This window comes from Mesitornis unicolor, unplaced genomic scaffold (assembly GCF_000695765.1).
Source record: "Mesitornis unicolor isolate BGI_N332 unplaced genomic scaffold, ASM69576v1 scaffold322, whole genome shotgun sequence".
Taxonomy (NCBI): domain Eukaryota; kingdom Metazoa; phylum Chordata; class Aves; order Mesitornithiformes; family Mesitornithidae; genus Mesitornis; species Mesitornis unicolor.
This window is the reverse complement of record NW_010168245.1, coordinates 60,674-83,305: the sequence shown is the minus strand read 5'-3', so window position 1 is coordinate 83,305 and position 22,632 is coordinate 60,674. Positions and strand designations below refer to the sequence as shown.

At 43.9% G+C, this 22,632-nt stretch overlaps 1 protein-coding gene across 1 annotated transcript in view; it reads left to right on the top strand.

Annotated features, from left to right (window-relative positions):
- The window catches only part of CADPS (Ca++-dependent secretion activator), a gene marked incomplete at its 5' end in the record, with an annotated part of 168,303 nt that overhangs the window by 93,265 nt on the left and 52,406 nt on the right, over nucleotides 1-22,632 (top strand). Inside the window, 6 exons of the mRNA XM_010178929.1 lie at nucleotides 5,224-5,325; nucleotides 6,140-6,203; nucleotides 6,961-7,084; nucleotides 10,429-10,446; nucleotides 19,762-19,868; nucleotides 21,096-21,104. Of these exons, the coding sequence (XP_010177231.1) occupies nucleotides 5,224-5,325; nucleotides 6,140-6,203; nucleotides 6,961-7,084; nucleotides 10,429-10,446; nucleotides 19,762-19,868; nucleotides 21,096-21,104 (424 nt within the window). The remainder of the gene's footprint in view (nucleotides 1-5,223; nucleotides 5,326-6,139; nucleotides 6,204-6,960; nucleotides 7,085-10,428; nucleotides 10,447-19,761; nucleotides 19,869-21,095; nucleotides 21,105-22,632) is intronic.

Here is a 22,632-nt window from a genome sequence, read left to right as displayed (position 1 = left end):
GGGTGCTTGCCCCCCCCCCAGCCGATAACCGGCTCCGTGCGGCGGGCTGACGTGATTCATTACAATGGGTGTAGGATGGCAGTGCTCAGAAACCATCCGGTTCAGCCGCGCTACGTCAGAGGTGGAGATCACACATGAGGAGCGATGAGCCGTGACTTGGCTTGGCGCTGCGGCATGGAGGAGAGCCCGGGCGAGATGAAGGCAGGAGCTGGGAAGGTGGAATGGCTCCCATGCTCCGCAGCATCTCGAGCAGGCGGCCGGGGCAGTGTCCAGGAGGGCTGGGCTGAACAAAGGGCTTTGAGCTGGCATCTTACGCACGGTTTGAATCCCCAGAAGAAAGGGGAGTCGGGGAATATCAGTGCTTGCTGAATAAGCTGTTTTTGAAGGGGTCTAAACAGGTGGGCTCTTTCAGGTCAGATTTGGTAGAGGAGATGTGATCCTGCCCACGGCCCCAGAGCTGGTCCCAGCACAACCGGTGGGACTTCGCACAGGCGAGTCTTCCTGCGAGGGATCCTTTGAAAGCCTCCCTTGACACATGCCGTCCAAGGCACTAATCATCGATGTTTACTGTATAGCTCATATGTGCTGCACCTGGCAACCAGCAAGGGAGCTGAAGGCAGCACGTGTTTTATATTTGAGTTGTTACTTAAAAAATCAAATTATTTGCATCAGTTTTTGACATTGTTTTTTTTCCCTTGGCTCTGCATGCCAGGGCTCACAGTGCGTGCAAAGATCTGTTTGCTACGTGTAAGCAATATTTTCCCCAGTCAAAAAAAAAGTGTAGACAAGTTAAACATAAAAGGTGTAAAAGATGGTATGTCTTTTCATTTCTAAGCCGCCATGGTATTTTGTACAGGCTTATGTCAAAGAGATTAACCCACTGGAGCTATACTGTATATTTATAATTGCATACAAATGCATGCTATTGCTTCATATATTAGTCTTTGTTAAAAATCATTTTGATATATTTGTTTTAGCAGCATAACTAGCCCTGGGGGCACCGGGTATAATTAGAAAAGGGCATGGGGGGAGGCGGGGCTTGTAGAATAAAGCAGTGGCCTTAGGATCACAGGTCCTAATTATAATTTATAATTAACCCTGGAATTTGCACAAACCATCTAAGCTAAACAAGGACTATCATTTTTGCTGTTTAAATTGCAACCCTTTTTTTTTTTAATTTCACCACCTGCTTTGTTGATGTTGTTGTTTTTGTGGCTTAAAACTTAAAAACAAGGGGGAATTAGGAAAGCGACATTTAAAACTTTTCATGTGAAATATTTACAGTGGGAATTTACTAGTTTAGAGCCAACATAGTGAATCTGCAGCAGAAGGAGTGATCTGAAACTTGTTTACTTATAATTAAAAATCTCCTTATTTATTTTTCTTGCCTTTTGTGCCCTTCTGCTTCCCTCTCAGCCCACAGCTTCTGCCATACACCTCAAGTGTCAGCGAGCAGGAGAAGCGCATGAAGTGTGTCTCCACACAGACGGAGACATTTCTGTTGTTTGGTGACCCAAATTCATAGACCCAAGCCCATTTTGTCCCTCGTGCGTCTGCATACACCATGTACACGGAGAACTTTTTTTGCCCTTTGCTCTCCTCTCGTTCCCCATCGCTGTTTCGGCGTCAGAACGCTGTGGTTGTGGGTTGCGTGTGAGAACATCCATTTCCCCCAGCTGCGTGTTAGCCAGCCCTGCTGCAGGAACGCTGCTCGCTGGAGGAGCCGGTGCTCCTGTCCGTGAGATCAAATAGCAAACATCAAAGTTGAGCTGGAGACCTTTGCTGAAAACAAAAATTGCCGACAAGCATCAGAACGAGCCTCTGTGACTTGAGCTTCTCCTGGGGATTTTTTTCAGCCCCATCAGCCATGTACTGGAATTGTCTAGAGCACAGAAGTGAATCTTAAATCATACCAATGCTAGGCTTTATAGCCTTTGTGTTCTTGCAAAAGGGAAAATAAATATGTTCCCTCAAAAAGATTACATTTTCAAAGTATATTTGACTTGAATATTTAATTAGGTTTCAAAATTATCGAGCTAATAAATTAAGTGCAAGGCTTTGGGTAGTGTTTTTCCAGTTCTATGTATATCCTGCATTTGTCACTAATTAATGAGTTCCTAATGCTTCAGCTTCTGGGAAGATGAGCAACAAAGATTAACATAACTAGTAAATCCGAAGATGTGCAGCTGGGTTATAGTATTTGAAATTTGACAAAAACATTGGAAGTATTATTATTTGTGACATGGCTCAAGATGGGGGATTGTGAGGAAAGCAAAGATGACAGAACTGGTGCTAACCACTGTGACAACAACTTGAAAAGCAGCCGACATGACATCTTTCCTATCATGCTGCCGAAAATGTCAACTTTGTGAAGGACAGTGAGAAAATGGTTTGCCGAAAATTTGAAAGGTAGATTCAAGAGATGCTCATCATGTCAAATGCAATATAGTCCACAGCTGGGTGAGAAAGGGAGTCCTTGCCGTGGTGATGGCTCTCGGTTGGCAGGCCCTTCCAGACATCCGCGCTGCTCCAAAAATGGCTACAGCTGACCTGTGGATTGTCTCAAGTTTGCAGGAGCATGATACACGAGAGCAGTGTGTGTTTACACTGCGTGGTGGGCCCTGCATGGAGGTGGCCAGAGCCGCCGGGCTGGATGTGCTCCTGGCCCGCAAAGACCCAGAGGAAGGTGAAGAGCGGGGGGAGGCTGTGTGTTAAGCACAGGGATGGGGAGCAGCTCATCTCGGTGGTCGGTGACATGGTCTACGAGGTCTGCAACCTCAGTGGTTCGGTTGACATCCCCGTGCAAAGCCTTGGGGTGCTGTGCCTTGGGTGAGAGCTGTGGTGGCCTGAGGTTGGCTCTCCAGAGCCCACCCTTCATCTTCACGTGGGTCAGTGTTTGCAAAGCGATGCTTCCAGCCGGAATGTCCGACACGAGTCGTTACATGGGGAGCACTAAATCACCAGTTCTGGCAAAACCGAATCCTTTGAATATGGTGAGAAGCTGCAGTTGGTGTGAAAGGGCTGCGACCCAACCTGAGCTGTCAGATCCTGCCATTAAATCTCACCGGTTGAGGTTATTGACCCAGCAAAGGGTAACATAACTTTCAGACCATTTCCAGTCCATCAGCAAATCACAGCCAGGGCAGGCAGCTTTTCCTACATCGTTTGTCAGCGCTGATACAATTAACCTAGTGACACTCTGAGAGCTGTTATGGGTACAGGGCGGGAACCGAGTGCCAAAAGTCAAATGAGGGCTTCAACTCTGCCCCTTAATGTACGGCATTTATTGCGGTCTGCCTTGAATTATCTGCTCTTCTGCTTGGGAGCAAAGCAGGCGCTGTGTGAGGTGCCCAGCATCACAAAAGGCATGAACATCTCTCCCTGAATATTAAATATTTTTTGGAACTTTGGAATAAAAATATATTAAGCATGTTCAGACATTAATTTTTGCTCAATACCTAATTTGGTTTTTTTGTGGCTTGCTCATTTCTTCAAAATAACTAGTCCTAATTAGGTACTAATGAGACCAGATCCATACTTCCAAAACGGTTTATGAAATGTGTTCCCCAGCTGAGACATTTTATCCAAGTTTCAGCCTAAATCTTTTTTTCCTTTTTTTTTTCCTTAATACACAACTGAATTTGGCAAATAATCAAGTAAAGATTTCTGTTTAAATGCTGTTTAAATTTAAATCCATCCCCTGGTATTCAAGTCCTTTTCTGTGTCCATGTTGCAAGTTTTACTTAATGTATATTTAAAGCTTTAAAATTTTGCAGTAAATATCATGTAAGGTTTGCTAGTTCCACTTCCAGAATGTTTTAATGGTTTATTCACCTGTGTTGGAATATCAGAGTTCATATTTATGATATTAAGAGCTTACTAAATGCAGGGTTAAGGAGAAGTGATTGTACAGATTTTACAGCTTTTAATTTTTTATAGAGCTGAGTTGGGGTTTTTTTTAAGTTTAGGGCCTTTGATTCTTTAAGAGGAAAATAAAGCCAACCAATTAACCCCTGACAGGAGGTTCATTAGAAGCTTTGTAATCCCTTGCCAAGTCTTTTGTATAGCCAAACCAGTCTAGTACTGCGGATTTATGCAGCTTAAGCTGAACACTGGAGGAGGCCTTTAAGTAAGAACATTTGTTCAATTTTAAGACATCTTACATTACCTAAAGAGTGCCTGTGCCAGCAGAGTTGCCCAGGAGTACACAAATCCATAGGGTTTGCTCACCGGCAGTGGGGAGCGATGCCGTTGTCTGCCCGGCCGATGCCTTTGGTGATGGATCAGACTCGCGCTCTCCTCTCGCCCGGGATTCGGCTGCGTGGCGTTATTTTGCCGTGTGGGTGTGGGGGAGAAGGAGGGGATTGCTGCTTTCAGCTCTCGGATGGGTTGGCATCCACAGAGGTGCGGGGTGGAAGAGCACAGGGACCACCGCAACACCCAGCCCCGGGAGAGCTTGGGCAGGAACCGCCTGCACGCTGTGCTCTGTGGAAGGGGAGAAATCGCCCAAGGCAGCAGGACCTGGGTGTCTTGCAACGCGCTCCTGTGCACTCCTGAAATACCAGAGGGTTGTAAACAGTCTGAGAAAGTATTTGATAAATTGTATCAATGTGATAATTTTTATAAAGTAAAAATTAAATTACTGAAAAGGCATTGCATTTTCAAATGCAAAATGCATGTCGCTCTCTAGGCACATTTCGGTAGAATATATTGAAGATCGTTCGCTTCAAGAAATCACTATAATGGGGTGATTCAGTTGTTATGAAGGAGAGCAGAATTCTATATTCTGTTTGTACATAACGCCTGTTGTCGATATTGTTTGATACTGCGGATTGTGTTAAATTAGCAGCTGAATTTTTCTGCAGAAATTCAGTCCCTGTTCTGCCAACAATGAGCCCAGTCCTTCAGTGAGAGCTGGCATTGCGCTCCCTGTCACGTACCTATGTTTAAGGGGGGATTCTGCTTTTTCACAGGGGAAATAAGGAGGGAGGGGGGAGGTTCACATCTAGATTATCACTCCGAGGGAGGATATTTCTTTTATTTGCTTAATTTCGACACCTCCGCAGTCATGCTGCCGTGACCACTCGTGTCTCGGCGTGGCACATCCTCTGTTGTGGGTCTCATAGCTGGTGACGTCCCTTTCCGAAAGGGCAGGGTGCTGTGGGGATGAGTTACCAGGGCGGCGAGGTGGAGTCTGAGTCATTCGTGGCATTTCTCCTCCAGGCCTGACGGGATAGGAACCGTGACCGTAGATGAGAAAGAGCGTTTCGAAGAGATCAAGGAGCGGCTTCGTTTGCTTCTGGAGAATCAGATCACGCATTTTAGGTAAAGGCAGAGAGCCCAGGCTGAATGCGAGAGGACTCATTTCCTCCCAGCTCCCTCCTATAAGCAGCAAAGCCAAAAAGCAGGTTTTGAATGTGTACGGGAATCTTGCGTAAGTGGCACAGACCTACACAGGGCAGCGAAGCTTGCACTGTAGCATGTTTGTAGCTGGAGAGTGATTTTAAATGTGTAACCTTTAAAGGGTACTTCAAACCATCTTGTTCCCATAGGCATGGCAATACTGTGGATTTTTTCTAAAATTTAACAACAACAACAAAAATCCCTTATCCTCTTATTTCTTCATCCCCCTCTGCTTAGTTATTACCCATTGTTTTTCCCTTCTCCCTGGTGTTCAGACCAGCAGGGCTTTCTGCAGGGATGTCACTGTATGGAAAGGCTGGGTGCAGCCCCAGGAAAGGGGATGGATTGCCCCCTGCACATCAGCCAGGTCTGGGGCAGGTGGTGCCCATTTGCAGGCAATCGGGTGCTGTCCCTGGGAAGCACCTTGGCTGCTTTTCCAGAGTGGCTTTTTTCCCCATTTTTACAAGGCTTAACAATATTTAACTCTCTCCTATGAGATCTAAAAACTCTCCAGGTGACACCCAGATTTAATCAGATTTAACCCCATATTCTGTTTTGTTGCTTTAGCATCCACACCATCAGACCCTTTCAGAAAACTGCCTTGTAGAAAGGCTGCTAATTCCAGGCAGAGAGACTGGATCATTGTTTGGGTATATTTAGGAAAACATCTTTATAGCACTGGAAAGGCTTGTTCCTATGCACCTGCTCTGTTGTTAACACAATGTGGTTTTTCTAGGTACTGCTTTCCATTTGGCCGTCCAGAAGGTGCACTGAAAGCTACTCTATCGCTGCTGGAAAGGGTAAGCATCAGAATAACAGAGGGTACTTAAAATTACCTGTACTCCTATATCTTTCCATCCAGAAGAGGTTGAGGAACTGTGCTTTTTGCGTAGGATATGTGATTAATCATAGTTAATATTGAAATGTGGGTTATTAGGTGGGATTGTTATCTCTCCTGCTTCAACTCGGAGGCGGGTGTAGCCTGGCCACTAACAGTGGCACAGCCTGCATCTGTGGTGACAGTGGAGGATCTCTCTGGCCAGCATCTACACCACAGACCACTGTAAGCGATGCCTGGGTGCTGAAATTCCCATCTCAAGGCAGGCTCATTCCCCTCAGGCACAGGAAACCTGCTCACCGCCATCCTCCCCATCCCAATTCCTGCCTTTCTGCCGCTCCTAACAGCCTACTCACCTCTGCTTACCCACAGTATGGCCAAGCCCAGACCTGAACCCAAGTCAGTCAGCAGAGTCTGGGAAAGCCATAACATTACCTGGCATTGGGAAAGTTGTGATGGATCCTATTGTCATGCCGTAAGAAATCAGAAACAGGTTTCAAGGCATGCCGTAGGATGTAGATACAGAAGGGAAATAATACAGCAGGGATAGGTCCCACATCTCAAGCTGGCCAAGGTGACCTTGTAGTGGATCCTGCGTATTGTACACATACCCCGAGAGCTACGCAGCACTCGTGTAGGAAGGGATGTAAGTGCTGGGCTTGAAGAAAAGCAGTTCTGTGTGCCCGATGCCACAACAAATCAGATTTTCTTGTGTCAAGGTTCTGATGAAAGACATAGTTACTCCGGTCCCTCAAGAGGAGGTAAAAACAGTCATCCGTAAATGCTTGGAGCAAGCAGCTCTAGTCAATTATACTCGGCTATCAGAGTATGCCAAAATTGAAGGTAAGGCTCTTTCTTTGTGAAATTAAAATTTTGTTATATTTCTAGGTGTCAACTGTGGCTGGGAGCTATTTAAAAGAAGCTCATTTGCTATTTATTCACTTGTCAATAAAACTGATGTGTTTCTGAATCATTTTTGTGGTGTTGGCTTCAGAAGCAGTTAAGGATGGAAGCTATGCAAAACGTTTCTTTTTCTGGAAAAGAGAGAGGAAACAGTTAAAAGGAACTGTAGCTTTTTTATTTTTTTGATCGTTAGTGCATTTGGCCAGTGGTGTAGTATTCAGACTCATGTCGTGGTTTTAAAAAACAAATTGAGAAATACTTGGGATGTCATCTTTGCAGCTGAAGGTATAGTGCAGCTAATTGCTTGTGACAGTGGAGTTCAGGAAACAAATGAAAAATAAGCCGATGAAAAACTGTTTTAATCTATGCTTAATCATTTATAGTCAATTTAAAATGTCTTTTTTCTGGGAGTGTTTCATTGTCTTTGCAGTTTGCATTGCAGTCATTGATCAGTGATCCCATACTTGCATCTGATTTCTTTCTTGTCACTCCAAATCTGGCATAGCTGATATTATTGACCTTTTAAGTTATGGGAGAATAATAACCAGTGACCAGAGACACATGTGGCCATCAAAAAGACATTTTAAAGCTTGCTGGAGGATACTTGTTATCTGAAGCTCTGCGATCCAGTCGTTCTTTCCATGTTAATCAGTTTATGTTGGTACCTTGTTGGCTGCTATTTTCCCAACTTGAAACTTCTACCCAACTTTTTCTGAGTTCCCAATTGCTTTAACCTGTGTGTTCCAGATGAATGGTATGTTCTGCTCTAGACTTTGGGTTTCTGTCATGTGTGATGTGAAGCTTTCCCACAGCTGAGATTATCGTTGTACGCCTCTAGGACAATATTGAGAGGAGGAAAAAAAAACCACCCCAAACTCCCTCTGATTTGTTCTTACTCCTTGTTTACATGAAAAATTGGGTTAATATATGACAAATTGTCCAGGTTCTGTACATGACATGTCCTCTCTTTTTCCATTTTTTTTCGTCTAACGATGCAAATTGTGTACCAGTGGTAATGAATTCATTGTTATGCATCCAGTGAGAAACACTTAAGAATTGGGCACTAAAAGGATGTTTATCAACTCTTGACTTGGTAATGAGTGACAAAAATAGAGAAGGAACGAAGGTTTCATAAGCACTGTATTATCAGGCAATTTATCAAAGTACTCAACTTCACAGGATATTTTAATTGGTGTATTCTGTAAAATGCAATGTTTAAATATACTTGACAAGGATGGAGAAGGACTGAGAATCAAAAGCAGCTTTTCTGTTGATGGATGCTTCTACCCAGGGCTGGCTCCCTTAGGTTTTCTCTGTAAATATCACTAACTCGTTGGTAAGATTTGCTCTCTTCTTTCAGATAAATCTATGCAAAAACAAACTTTATGATCTGTAAGTAAAAATGCATTCATTTCCAAAGTAGAACAGTTAGTGTGTACTTTTCCTTTTGTGCCTCAATTCTTCTTGGTTGTGTTAATTATCTGCCCTCTTTTTCGCACTGTGACTTTTAGGTCTGGGAATACTTTGAAGCAACAAACCTTTTTTTATTTTTTTCCAGCTACCTTTTCAGAGAAATAGTTCATTCCACACTACCTGCTCTCTTCTGCTTTTCTCCTCCTTTATCCGTGATTGGCCACAGCCACTTTTTGATACTTTCTCTATAAAAGTGGTTGTAACACCAATTTCCAAGCATGCTGGGATTGTTAATTTGAACAACCCAACATCCGCCGGCTGCATGCATCAGGTTTTCTCTCATGAGCATAGTCCACTCTGTGTTCAAATCCTTCCTTTAGAAGAGCAAATAACAAATTTACCTTGGTGAGATGCGTTCCTGTGCACCGTGCATGGCTTTGAAATCTTGCTTTTTAAAAGCTGACGTTTGAATAGCCACGTGTTTAAGAGAGTTTTGTGAAAGATGCAAAACCGAATCAGTGGCAGCGGTGCTTGAGGCTATGCTTATGAAGAAATACCTGTGGAAGCCTTAGATACTGAAGGCTGAAATCCTTAGTATCTCGGAGCCTTAAACCAATGAAATTCTATTTCCCTCTATTCATGATGTTTTGATCATTATATTCTTGCAAACAGTTCAGAGCAAACCTCTAGAGTCATGGTCACAGCCTCTCTTGTGACTCATGGGCATGCTGAATGGTTAATCCAGTAGATCTCCAATTTTAACCCTCCTTGGTTTTATTTTCTTTTTTTTTTCTTCTTTTTATCCTGTGTGTATCCCAAAATACTCTACGGCTGCTTTCCTTTTAACCTAATATAAAGTTTTCCTCTGACCTATAGCCTGTAACCTCTTTACCTCTGACCTAAGCCTCTTGCATGCCCAAATCCTCTTTTATAGGGAAAAAGAGAGAAATGTATGAGCATCCTGTCTTCTGCTTGGCCTCTCAAGTGATGGATTTAACCATTCGTGAGTACCTCCCCCCCTCCTCTCCATGCTGTCCTCCCTCTTTCCGTTTCCATGACCTCAAGAAAGTCCAGATCCAAACCAACTCACTCTCCTTGCTTCAAGTCTTTTAGCATTGGCTTGTCTGTTGCTTCTGTCTGTGAAACCCAGTGTGAGAAGTCCAGTCACTTTTTATCAGCCTAAACCAGGTTAGACAATTAACCCATCTGTTTGTGGTAAACTCAGACCTGTCTGTGAGTTTTTTCAGTTCTTCTTTATGTCCGTGACCTGAATGCATTTTTACTTTGCTTCTGTGTAACCCCAATTTGTAAAGTGCTTGTCACTGGTACACAATCAAAAGGTAGCAGCTACATCGGGGAGAAGTGAGCTAGGGGTCAGATAAAGGACACTTGGAAAAAGCCATCCCTTTGCCTGCGTACAAGATCTTTATCCAATCCCGTGTACGAGACCGTCTCAGGCTGTCCTTTCTCTGCGCATCAGACCGTACATGGCTCCTGTCCGTTAGCTCTCCAGCAGAAGGATGTGCCTTACTTGCTCTCCTCCTCGATTTTTTTACTGACTCCTTTGCACCGAGCTCTGGAGGGGACATCCCAGCCCCGCTGTCACTTGGAGATCCCCTTGGTGTCCTCAGAGCTCGCCCTCTCTGGTTTTCTATTTGTGCAGCGTTTTCTTGCACCTCCGTGAAAGGAGCTTCTTTGGGTAACCCCATGCTTTGGGGGGGCGGGGGGCGAGACGGGGCGACTTTTCTTCTTTTCAAATGTCATATATCACGCATAACTGGGGGGCTGTGCGGTCCACTTGCTCATTAATCCTGCATATCTGTTCTTGTTTCTCTCTTTTCTCTCCTTGTTGCTTTCTCTCTTTCATATAGAGAATCAAAAGGACGCAGGTGAACAATTGTATATGCATTATAAATTACTAGGACTGTTGAGTTATATTTATTTTGTTTTCTTTTTCTTTCATAGCTCCTTAAGATATGTACTCCTTCAGGCTGAAAATGGAGATGCATTAATACTTAAGGAGTTAATTTGTGCTGTCTATGTAATCTCCTTTTCCTCCTTCCTTAGAATAGAGTGTAGATTAGAAATACCTCGTAGAAATATAGTACCTTCTTAGGCAACAGTTGTAGAGGAGAATCTAGCCCTTGTACAGAGAAAGTTTCTTGTTTTCCAAAAGAACTGCAGCTCATTTTGGGTGAAATAAGGTTGGTGATTTGGCCATTAATTTAACACACCTAACAAACACATTTATAACTAAACTAACGCTCATTTTTGGTTTTCATATCTTCTGTTTTATGCCCTGATGGGAGGACTGGGTTTTTAATTATTTTTTTTCTAGTTTTTTGTTAATGTGTACCAAACTACCCGGTGGGACAGAAGTCATGTTTGTCTCTTGTTTATGACCTGTGGTGACATGTGGTGACAAGGCAAAGGCTCAGCTCAAGCGCCCGTCTCTTGGAAGGGACGGTGGAGCTCTGCAGCCCCTGTTCTCGTTTCTGTTGTATACCAGAGTCCTGGTTCGAAAGTCCTTGAAACCTGAACTGTTCATTTCTTTTTGTGAGTAGATTGTGCTGTTTTGTGGGGAAAAACAAAAAAATTGGGTTGATTTCAGCTCTATTTGCAAAGGGAAATTGCTTTTAGAAAGCAGCGCAGGAGGCTGGACCAGGCTGGACCAGCTCAAATTTGGCCCATGATCTTCAGCGATTGCAGGACACTAATATTAATTTTGAATCGCAATAAATATTTAGAAAATGAAGAATACTTTTCCCCTAGAGCTGTGAGAGGTGCACTTGAACAAATAGCAAATAGACCCATCCTGGCCATTGCCATTAACCACAGCGGACTGAAGTGAGCGCAAGCCCTTGTGCGTTGAGCACGGTAAACGTGCTGAGCATCGCGCGTGCTGGCAGCAGCTCGCCACGTGCTCGGGGTTTAGAAATTCAGAATGACATCTCTATGGCCCAGCTCATTTAAAAATAACACTGCTTCTTCTCAATGCTTGAAGCGAGTGAAAGGACACGGGGAGTTGTGACTCCGCTGCTTCGTGCCCACGGATCTCCCATTGTCTTAGATGAAAGATTTTCGGGCAAGGTCAGCAGGACTCAACTTGAAACCAGTTCCACAGCTTAAGTGGAGTCAAAAGTGACTGGGTTTTGGCCTGACTTTTTATTTATTTTGCCAGAAGCAAGAATAAAAATAAGATACTGAAAACATCTTCTTTTTAAACACACAAATGTCACCCTTTGATGTCCTTTCTCCTGAAAAGTGTGTAGTCTCTTGTCTTGCTTTAAAAATATTGATTTGAAATAGAACATTAAATGGAACATTACACTAAAAGAATTAAAGATGAATGACTTGTTTTAATTATTAACCAGACAAAACTACTAACACTCAGATTAATAAGCACAACCTTTTAATAAGCATTCGTCTGCTTATTTATTTAAGTTGGGAATCAGTTGTTCCTTTAGAAAAGATAAACTTCTCCTTCCCTTAAGCACTTCTGAAATGTGCTGCACCATGTTAGAGTGCTGTGACAGGGAAGGATCTCATGGACAGAAATGCCACTTTGACCTGCTGGAGTTGGGTACAGGCTGAGTGTAGAGCTGGTGCCAGCCAGTGCAATAGTTGTCAGTTTGGCAATTTATTGTGTTTATTGTAAGAGGGGTTTTTTTTTTAGTCTTCAGACCCAGTATTTCTCATATTGTGGTTTGGGTTTGGTTTCTGTAAAGTGGGGCTTCTCATGGTGCTGCTGAGCTGATGGTCAGAGGCGAGAGGTGGAGAAGACATGGGGCTGATGGCAGCTCTTGCCTCCTTGCTTAGTGCTGGGACGGAACAGCAATGGGGCATGGACCACGAGTGGAAAGTAACTGGAGAGCAGATGGACCCATTGAAGTCCTATTGCTCTGTCACCAAGAGAAATCAGCTACTCTCGGGCTTTCAAAAAATACCAGGTTTTTGCTTGTCCCCGCACCTCCCCATCCACTGCCCAGGGAAGCAGGGCTCTGGGGGCACAGCCTCTCACCACACTGCATCGCTGGCATGCATCATCCTCCCCAGATCTGTCTCTACCAGCAGGGAAGCTTGACTTCCCTCAAAAATGTGCCCGATGGTGGTGCTGGAAGGGGTGCAAAGCCAAAACCCAGTCAGTGCAGGGTCAGTGTTGCCCATGGAGAGACAGACATCTCTCAGGTGCCTGCATCAGGCTGGGAACCCCAATGCATCTGCAGGAGAGGGACCACAGAGGTGGCTTTGGCTGCATCAGCCGTAGCTGGCACCGGCCATGGAGCATCTTGCTCGCAGGTGTGGAAAGTGCCCTCAGCCAAGGAAGCGGGTGCAGAAGAGGTCAGGGTTTGACTGGAGCAGTGCAGCAGGTTGTGAAGACGTGGTGGTGTTTTTCAAGGCGTTTGTACTGGCCCTTGTCATAGCCCCCATGCCCACTTTATGTCATTCACCTTCCCCGTGTCTGGATCTCAGCCTGAGAAGCTCTGTGCACGTATCCTTAGTGCTCAGTGAGTGCACTGAGGTACCTGGGGCTGAGCTGCCCATTGATTGACCTTGTCTGAGACAAGGAGAGGTTCTGTGTGATTTGGCAGCCCAGCTGCTGCGAGGCATTTCCTCCCAGCATTTGTGATAAACCACAAAGCTTAAAAAAACTAGAATTACATTCCCCAAATAAACCCTGGTGCAAAATGTATGAAAACATCAGTCTTTGTATGCCAGAGACTGAAGTCTTTAATAAATGGTGCACTTTAACTCAGGCAGAACTGCAACCTGTACCTGTGCACTGCTAGCTGCTGCTTTATTCATTGCGTTCCTTGAAATGGCATTCGGTTGTGTTTAACAAAGAATCGTTTTGCAGCTTTCGAGATTTCCTCTCGCCCTTTCAAAGGCAGTGCTTAAAGCAGTATCAAAGTTATTACAAGAGCTCCAGAAATCGCAAAGATCTGCGTTGTGCCATTATCTTTCTACGAGTCTCTTACCAACTGCAGAGCAAGTTGCTGCCTGAGGCATGAGATAGATACAATTCAGATATGCAAAAATTCCTCACTAGGCTGAATAATCATCAGAAAGCCAGGAGATCAGCTCTCTTTTCAGTATGTTGAGTTTTCGAGAGCTGAAGTAGAGTCTGTGAGTTGAAAAAAAAACCCCATTTCTATGAATTTTTCTTACTTTTAAGATAACATCTTATTTTCAAAGAAAAAATGTCATCACTGAAATCCCTTTCAGATACACACAAAATTATTTCAGGAATAAAAGGCCGCTTTGCTTCATCCTCAGGCTAAGTCTGTTGTTCTTTATAGTTATCTTGAGAAAGGCAGCTCTTTTTATCATTTTGATGATTGGCTTGCAAATGAACACACACACAACACTTGCATACCAAAGCCTTTGGCAGGGGTCGTGTATTTTAAATTATTACAGGGAAACCATTGAGTCAGTGGCTACGCTTTTTAAAAAATACAGAAAGTCAACCATACTCTTCTTCTATTGCAAGTGTAATTCTCACTGTTGCTGATGTGTTAGTAGCCCATCTAGCAGAAATCATGATGCTGAGTGGGAAATATGTAGTTTGAAAATCTTCCAGTCCGTGAAAAGACACACACACTGAATTGCATACGATATACATACCCAAAGTAGCACTGATTTTGTAATAAACCTGTTATACTCATTGCAGGCTGAAGCTTGTTGCAAGCACAACCCCAGAATTTGCAAAGTAATTTGAGTTTCTGCAAATATTTTGTTTGCAAGTGTCATGCAGAAGCGTAAAAACGTGGGGCAGAAGTTTGTCCAGGAAAGCAGTTTGTCTGGTTGTTAGTAAGGAAGAAGCCACTCCTGCTTTTGATTTCAGCGATGGAGTTGTTTAAATCTTAACCATTTTGATGCACGTGAGCGACAAATATAAGAGCATATTTGATGTGAAACTGGCTTTGGCAGGGGATTAGAGAGGAAAAGGACAGGGGAAAAAGAAAAGCCAAAGTGAAACAAAACCTGCTGCACACACTGCAGCTGATCGCTGCGAGTGCCATAAAACCCATCCAGCATCGCACATCTCCTTCATGAAAGGGACCTCACGTATCACCTCTGAGACCTGAACCCTGAGCATTGCAGTCATAGCCCCATTTGTATTTAAATTTATGGATTAAATTAATCACTTTTTTTCTCAGCCAGATCTTAATCGTTTAAATTTTCTTGCAATAAAGAGGCAACAAAGAAGAGCATGGGTCAGGGCTCGCAAGTTGTTCAGTGCCCTAAGGAAGGGAGAGAGCTCTTCCTCTCCTCTCCCTCAGCTCCAGGTGGCTCTGCAGCCATCGTGCAGCAGCCCTGGATTTGGGTCTGAAAAATTTAAATGAACAGAAGAGCTGTGCAGATTGGGCCAGATCAGAATTGCATCAAGAATTTGTTGCTTAACCTGCTGTAATCCCCTGTGGAAGCTTGTTTTGAAGAGCTGGTGGCGGCAGGGAGATGCCAGGAGCAGGGGTAAGGTGCTGGGGGGGTCTCTCCAAGGCCTCCCAGGGAAGCAAAAGCCACCCCGGGCACGGCGCTGACAACTGCACAGCGGGAGCCTCCTCCAAGCTGTTTTGTACGCGCTGCACCAGCGATTCGTGAAGTCCCGGTGCTGCTGCATCTCTCACCTCCTCCTCCTCTTCCTTCTCTGCTCATGACTTTTCCCCAGGACAGAAAACATTTGCACAAGTCACGCCCATTCGACACTATGGGGTCTGGATGTCTGTGAAATCCCAAATCTGTTTTTCCCTTAGTAGCTGTCGGTGATGCAGGGGCCGGGCTCACATTTAAGGGTGCTTGAGGGTCGCAGCGCTGAGAGGTATGATAGGATGCAATTTTTCCCCTGGCTTTGATGCTCTTAGCTCTCAATTTTAACTCTCCCAAATCTGGAGCCCAACAGGCTTCCCTGGGTGGCGAGGGGTTCCCCTCTCCACAGTCTCTTCCCCTCTGGAGACCTTGGCGCAAGCAGCCCTCCATATCCACGAGCAGTAAAGTGTTCTTTCTACGTCTACATGTTGAGCTCAGGAGCCATCAGCGAGCAGCCAAATTGAATTCTTGCTTATGTTTTAAATCAGAGTGAAAGTCATTAGGCCAATGCCCAAAAAGCAGTTATTTTGTCACTTGAGGCTGAGAGGTTTGTTTCTGGGGACAAAGGCACCCTTGGTAAACATTGAGCAAGGATCAGGATGACTCCAGGGATTAATTAATAGGTTTGGTTTTGCCTGTTATCAGAAAACAACCAAAAAAAGCCCCAAACTCAGAAACCAGTAGCTTGAATCTGAGAGTCCGAATTAAATCATTACACAACTTAAAAGACTAAAAATGCGTGTGCGTGTGTATGTGTGTGTGTGTATGTGTGTGTTTGTGCACGTGTGCACTGTGTGTGTGTTTCTGTACGTGTGTATATCTATCTTTGTGTCTGGAGAGGGGAGCAAACCTAACTCATACTCTTTAACTAATGGTTTACTCGAATATTCTGTATTATACTTTGATAAGTGTTATAATTCTGTGAGAATGGAAAGCAATCAGAAATCTACTTTGCACAAGCCAACCAATTTTTTTTTTCCCCCACTGGAAAATGCAAGCAAAATGGCAAGGACTTTTGGCAATAGAATGTCCAGATAAATATGCCAGATTCCTTGCAAATGGCATTATTAAAAATAGTCACAATGCTGCTAAAAACTGTTATTAAATGGAACGGAAACTATTGTGTTAATATATTCACAGTATATAATTTATTCTCTGAGTGTATGTAAAAGGAAAGGCTATTTTCTTTGAATTTTTCCTATGCTGATATTGTAAACTATATGACAGATGGGTCAAGTCCTGATTGCAGTATTCTAACATTTGGAATAGCAAGTAACATATTTGATAGAGCTGGCAAGTTTTTATATATGATTCAACCCAGAATATAAAAGCCACTAGAATTCCAAGTTGAAAATAATTAAATGAGCTGGAAGCGATCAGGAACCACACATTTTTAAGTGACAGATTTTTTTACATGTTTAAATTGCACAAGAATATTTTATAGCTCCCTTTAACCAACAGTGACGTTTAATTCTAAAATGTGTAATTGATATTTGCAAAGCAATTAATTCCTGCGGCTCATTATTCTATTGCTAAACGTACCTAAGCGCTGGGGCACTGACTTCAAGTCATCTTTTTTAGTTCACCTTTTCTGTATTCCAGAGTTTTAACTGAATTACCCTGTTTCACGTTCCTCATGTGGCTGCATGAAGTGCAGTTTCATACTTGCATTGAATTTTTAGCTTTCTGATTGCACGGTACCGTAGGCTGTTCGAATCTGCTGACTTGGAGAATACGTGTTGTCAAATGGTGTCATGACCGTGTAATCCTTCAAATACCGATAAGCAAAAACCCAGCAGCTCATTCCATTTGTACCCGGTCATTTCTGCTTACGTTCCTTTCGAAGTTGCCATCTTTTTGTCACTGTTTCTGAAGTCATTTGTCTCTTTACTTTTGGCGTCATGCACCGGCAGCCCGTCCGTCCAAGCCTAAGCCCCCAGCTGGGCCACCATCATCTCCTCAAACGCAGACTAACATGATAAATCATATGCTCAAAGGCATGGCCAAACAGCCGCCAAGTACTGTAATAGTCTTCCTTCCTTTTATTCAGTGGTTTTCTAGTCTAGCAGTTGCTTGTGTAGCAGTAGAAAGCTAGTGCTCATGTGCAGCTTTATACACAATACCTAGCGCGATGTGGTAGGTTTTGAGAGCCTTAGAGGTAGCATTTATTTCAAAATGTCCACATTTTTTTGTCTAGCAATGTCTGACATATGCAACATTTTCAAATATCAACGTCAGCACAAAATAACATTGTTGTTGCATAACATTTTGCATGAAAACTATAAATATGTATGAGCTTTACATGATGTTGGATGAAATGTTTGATAAGTATATCGTATACGTTTCATGTAACTGTCAGTGCTCCAGCTATCTTAGCAGAATATTCTGATGTATAGTAACTTAACCAGGGAAATATTTAAAATAAGAAGAAAAAAAATTAAGATTGACATCTGCTGGCTGCCAAAGTTGTATAAGCATCAATATTTTCTTTAAAGACAGCATCTCTGAGCAGTTGTTCTTATTAACACTTTTGTCTTTTAGTTGTATTTGAGAGCAGATCAGTGTTGCAAATGAGAATGGGCCTGATGCTGCTCCGATCAATGGAAAAGCTTCCCCTTGGCTTCGGAGGTGCAGAAACAACCAGAGCTTACTGAGAGTTGTGTTTGGACTCCTTTTGCACAGAAGGAAGAGATTTCTGCTGCTTGTAGCCAGTGAGAAAGAATGAGGAGTTAACCAATAGTTCCCCAGTTTCACTATTTGCCCAATAAATTATGCTAAGGAGAACCTGAATATTATTTTATTTCCAGTGATAGAAGAAACAAAAGGGAAACTGGAGAACAAACCCCCAACGCCCCTATCTGTGGCATAAACCAGCAAAAATGTAGAGATTGTTTGCGTGGTGCTTTATCACATTGCATCTCACAGCCAAGCTGAGCACCTGCAATGCCCAATTTCAGCTGACCAGGCTGCTGAGCTCCACTGAAGACCAGCCCGTGTACTGTGACTATCCTTTTCATCGGAAATTTGGTACCTGTGAAGAGGTATTCAGGAAAAAACAGAGACAAGCAAGATTTTGAGGTGGAGAATTAGGCCCTTGAAGCTCACCGGGCTTCAGCTAGGCAGCAATTTCTCCCTGGGTGACCCTGTAGAGCAGAGTGGTGCCACGGCTGTGCACCCACAAGTTTCTGTCCCATCACTAAAGCACACCTAAGCACTAGCAAAAAGCTGGTGTGAGCAAAAGGCTGGAAGAAGATGCCCAGGCAGCACCATGCGTGTCGGCACAACCCAAACTGCTGGCTTAGCGAGGCTCCTTTGGAAATCCCAGGGTGGTTGCTTGTCACGGCGCTTCAATGCGTGTTGGGCACGTATGGTCTGTTGTAGCCTGCTAATTGCTGATTGATTTGGCTGTTTGGTTTTTGGTACTTCACCCATTTATGAATTCCTCAGCTCTGATATCACAGAGAGGACAAAATACCCGTCAGTGCAGTGGTATGGCTTGGCTGGGGTAGCTGCCAAGGTACGGTGCCATTCTTTGCCGTAGCTGGATTAGGGAGCCAGGATTGGCACCGGCGTTGGCACTCAGGTGTTAACCAGAGGGACACGTCTGTAGTTAGATGTGGTGGTGTGGGTCTCCAGGGAGGGTCTCCTCAGGGTGACCATCGCAGGGAGACTTTGGGCTCCGCAGGGCAGTGAGCGGTGCTGTCAGCTCACGGAAACCTCCTCAGTTGTGCTCAGCCAGCTCTGTGGAAGCTGCCGTTCAGTGAAAATGTGATCATTTTCTTTTTCTCTACATTATTTCTAGTGAAATGCTCTAAAAGTTCCAGATTGTTACCACCTCAGATCTTTAATATGCTATTAATAATACAAATTACCTAGAAGAATGTAATTTAATTCTTTTCTTTAAATCTTCAGAAAACGGTGCAAAATAGCTCAGCATAGCTAAACACCACGCTCCAGGATTTACACTCTTTGGTTTGTTTGCGGGGTTTTTGCTGTAAAGTTGCATCTCTTTTCACATCTAGATCTTACCTATGAACACCTAGTGGGATGTACCACTTTCCACTCCCTCCAGCATGCGTAACTCCTTGACCCTTGTGGAGTTAAATCCTGGAGCAGGGCAGACCTGCCGTTTTGGCTTGCAGTAGCAGGTGACATTTCAAATTGCTCAAGTCTGACGATTTATTAAAAGTGCAGACAGATTTGTTTGAATCGATCTGCTTAAAAGAATCTTAAAATAATATTGACGTGATTTCTGTAATAGCATCATCGACATTGAAGGATACATATTGTTCGTATATCAGTGGCCAGATGCTGTCTTTAGGGAATGCGATGTTCTTATTTGAGCTAATAAAGTGCCACCATCTCACCATAAAGCAAAACAACTCTGACAGTATTGTGAAATTTGGAGCTGGAGCACTGTATTTTCATAGTATAATAATGAATGTGGCTTTCTGGTTTGCTCAGTACTAATTATATAAGCATTTAACATATGCATGAAAAGATCTTTAAAGTTGTAGAATATTATGGGATTTTTAAAAAAAAAACCTCTAAAATAACTTGCTGTTCGTCTAGCTTTTCACCCTGCCTCCCTTTTAACTCGAGTTCTTGTACTCCAGAAAATGTAGGCCGGTTAGTCACACCAGCTAAAAAGTTAGAAGACACAATACGTCTGGCAGAGTTGGTAATTGAAGTCCTACAGCAAAACGAAGAGCACCATGCGGAGGTGAGCAGCGGCACCCTGTGAGGTCGTGTCCCCAAGGTCTTCAGCAGGCTCCGGTGCCTCGCTGGGAGCTTTGTGCGATGTCTTCCCAAATGGTGCTGGGTTATCTTCTTTAAGAGCCAAAAGTGTTCCTAAATACTGGAGTGTGATGAAGGCAAAGTTATCGTTGCTTTTGCAGAAGGGAGGGAGGGCTAAAGGAGGAATTATTTAAGTTCTGCTCTCCTCTACGTCAGTCTGCAGCCTTTCATACAGCGCCAGCGGGAGCCGAATCTGGCCAAATATATTCACCACCAACTACATACAAGGGCAAGTCTCTCCACTTTTCAGAGAAGTCGTATTTAAAAAAAAAATGTCATGTGTTTGTGCCTTTGTCCAGAGGCATTAGCAGGGTCCCTGCAGCCACTACTGCTCCTGCTGTCCGGAGTTGGAGCAAGGAAAACCACCACAAAACAAAGTGTTTCTTTTTGTGTCCCTTTCTGAGCATTCAGGTCATTTCCAGGGGTTTTCCCTGCGGTTCATGGTTAACTCACCTGGTTTCCTGTTGGCCTCTTCTGCCTTGGCTTATTGGGAATACCTCAATTACTAGTCACGGAGGTTAAGATGAATTATTCTTCCTTACTCAATATTTGGGTTATCTAAGGCCTAATACAGGCTTAAATCTTCAAAGCACTTTAACAGAAAGATTCATGTTTTAAAACCACTGAAACCATGTCATAGTCAAATATAGACCAGAAATCCACGAGGCTTGATCCTGGAAACACTTGGCTTCACAGGCAGCTGACATTGCTGGCTGTAGTCCTGCTCTCGGCACATCGGGACATTTCTGCCCGAGCAAGCGACCGTGCGTACCCATGTAAGTATTTGCAGGATTGAGCCTCAAGTTCTCTATAAATCTGGTGCTCTTGGATACGTATTGAAAAGTAAATCGTTTTAAAATTCAGAGTGAACAGTTATTGTTTATGACTGTAGGTAATGTAACACTCATTCACTATTTTCTCTTTTCTTTCCCATTGATATATACATATATACTCACTATATTTTGCATTAAGAGCATTTGATAATTAATTTCACAGTCACCTAAAAATCATTCCAGTGTATATTAAATTTGCAGTATAACTTAACTTATTGATAATACACAACAATCCACAACACCCAACTAATGCCTGATTGCATATTTAAATTTCCTCCCTGTTTTTCTACTGTTCATTCAATCTTGGATGATCCTGGCAGGGGAAAGAGGTATGTGACTAAACCGAATGAAACGAGTCACTCCTGTCATATTTCGTGCATGCCCTCTCAGTGCCATGTTTCCTACTGGGATTTTACCCGGGTTGCCCTCGCTTCCGTAACTTTGACCTTTGAGTAACAGCAACTTGGAGTCGGCTGCTTGCGGAGCGGGCAGCCTGACACAGGAGGGTAAATGTGGCATAGCAGTCCGGTCCATGCATGTAGCAATGGGTATATTTTACGAGCGCTGCAGTTACATCCCAACACAACCCTACCTGCCTGGACTCGCTCCTCAGCCTGTTGTTACCTCTGTCGTTTTGCATTCACCCAACCTCTGGTACACTGTGGTGGAGATGGACTAAGTACTACACGAGTGCCTAGAATGGTAGTGGTCTTCCTCTGGTTTTGTCTGTATGTGCCTTGTACTGGATATACAGTATTTATATGTAGAGAGAGAATATACGGGGTGAAGGGTGAAATAAACTCCGTTTTAACAAAAGGGAAGGGGTGCTCAGGAGCAGTGATAGCCTGTCCCAGGATAACAAGTGTTTTATTCCACTCATCACCAGCACAGGCTGGATGTACAGCCAGCCAGGAAGGAGCTGTTTTTAAAATGCAGGTTATATTGAAAGCAGCAGACTTCTGAAGGAAGCATTGCAGGGCCGGTAGCGCTCAGCCAGCCACGCTGCCCAGATCCTCACCAGGAGCAAGACTCAAAACTGCTCCCCAGCAGCTTTTGTGTCACAAGGTTTTGATTAGAGACAGAAGGTTAATGCCAACACGGATAGGAGGCTTCCTGGTCCCTTGTTCTGAACGGTGACCTGGAAGGGTGAAATTCATCTCTCTCCAGAAGCTCGGCACACTGTCGGTACGTTATCGAATCCCTGTCCTGAGGGGGGCTGTGGCATTTCAGCAGTGTACAGGCAGTTGGCCAGCTCTCTGCACACTTGGAATTGCACCCAAAGGAAGAGAGAGAAGAGGCTGGGTGGTTTGTCACTGATTTTTATTATGCATTGGGAGCCACGTTACGCTCTCACTGTGCAATGAGAATTGCCGAGGTACAGCCCTTTTTCTTTGTTTCTTTATGTTATTCGAGGTGATTTTTTTTACATGTTGTCCATTCACCTGGAGAAGGTTTGACCTGTGAGGTGTGACTCTTTAGTCTGGTTCAGATGTTCAGCAGAAAATTAAATTGCACTGCTCACTGAAGAAATGCCTTAACTTACTGAAGACCAACAATTTTTGCAATTAAAACACACCCCTTTATTCGCCCACATGGAGAATACAAGTCTGCCATCCAGGCAGACTCCCTAATGAGAACCCAGAAAATAATACCCAGAGCATGGAAAATGTTCAAAAACCCGTTACATCAGAAGTACCATGTTTAGTCAGTTGGGTTTTTCTTGCCCATAAGAAGGAAGCAAAGCAGCGCAGGCAGCGATGCAGCAGGAACCGTGGGCCTATGTCTGTGAGAGCGGGAGGTCCCTGTCATGGTGTCATCGCTCCCATCAGATGTCTCCCACCTCCCTTCCTCTGGATG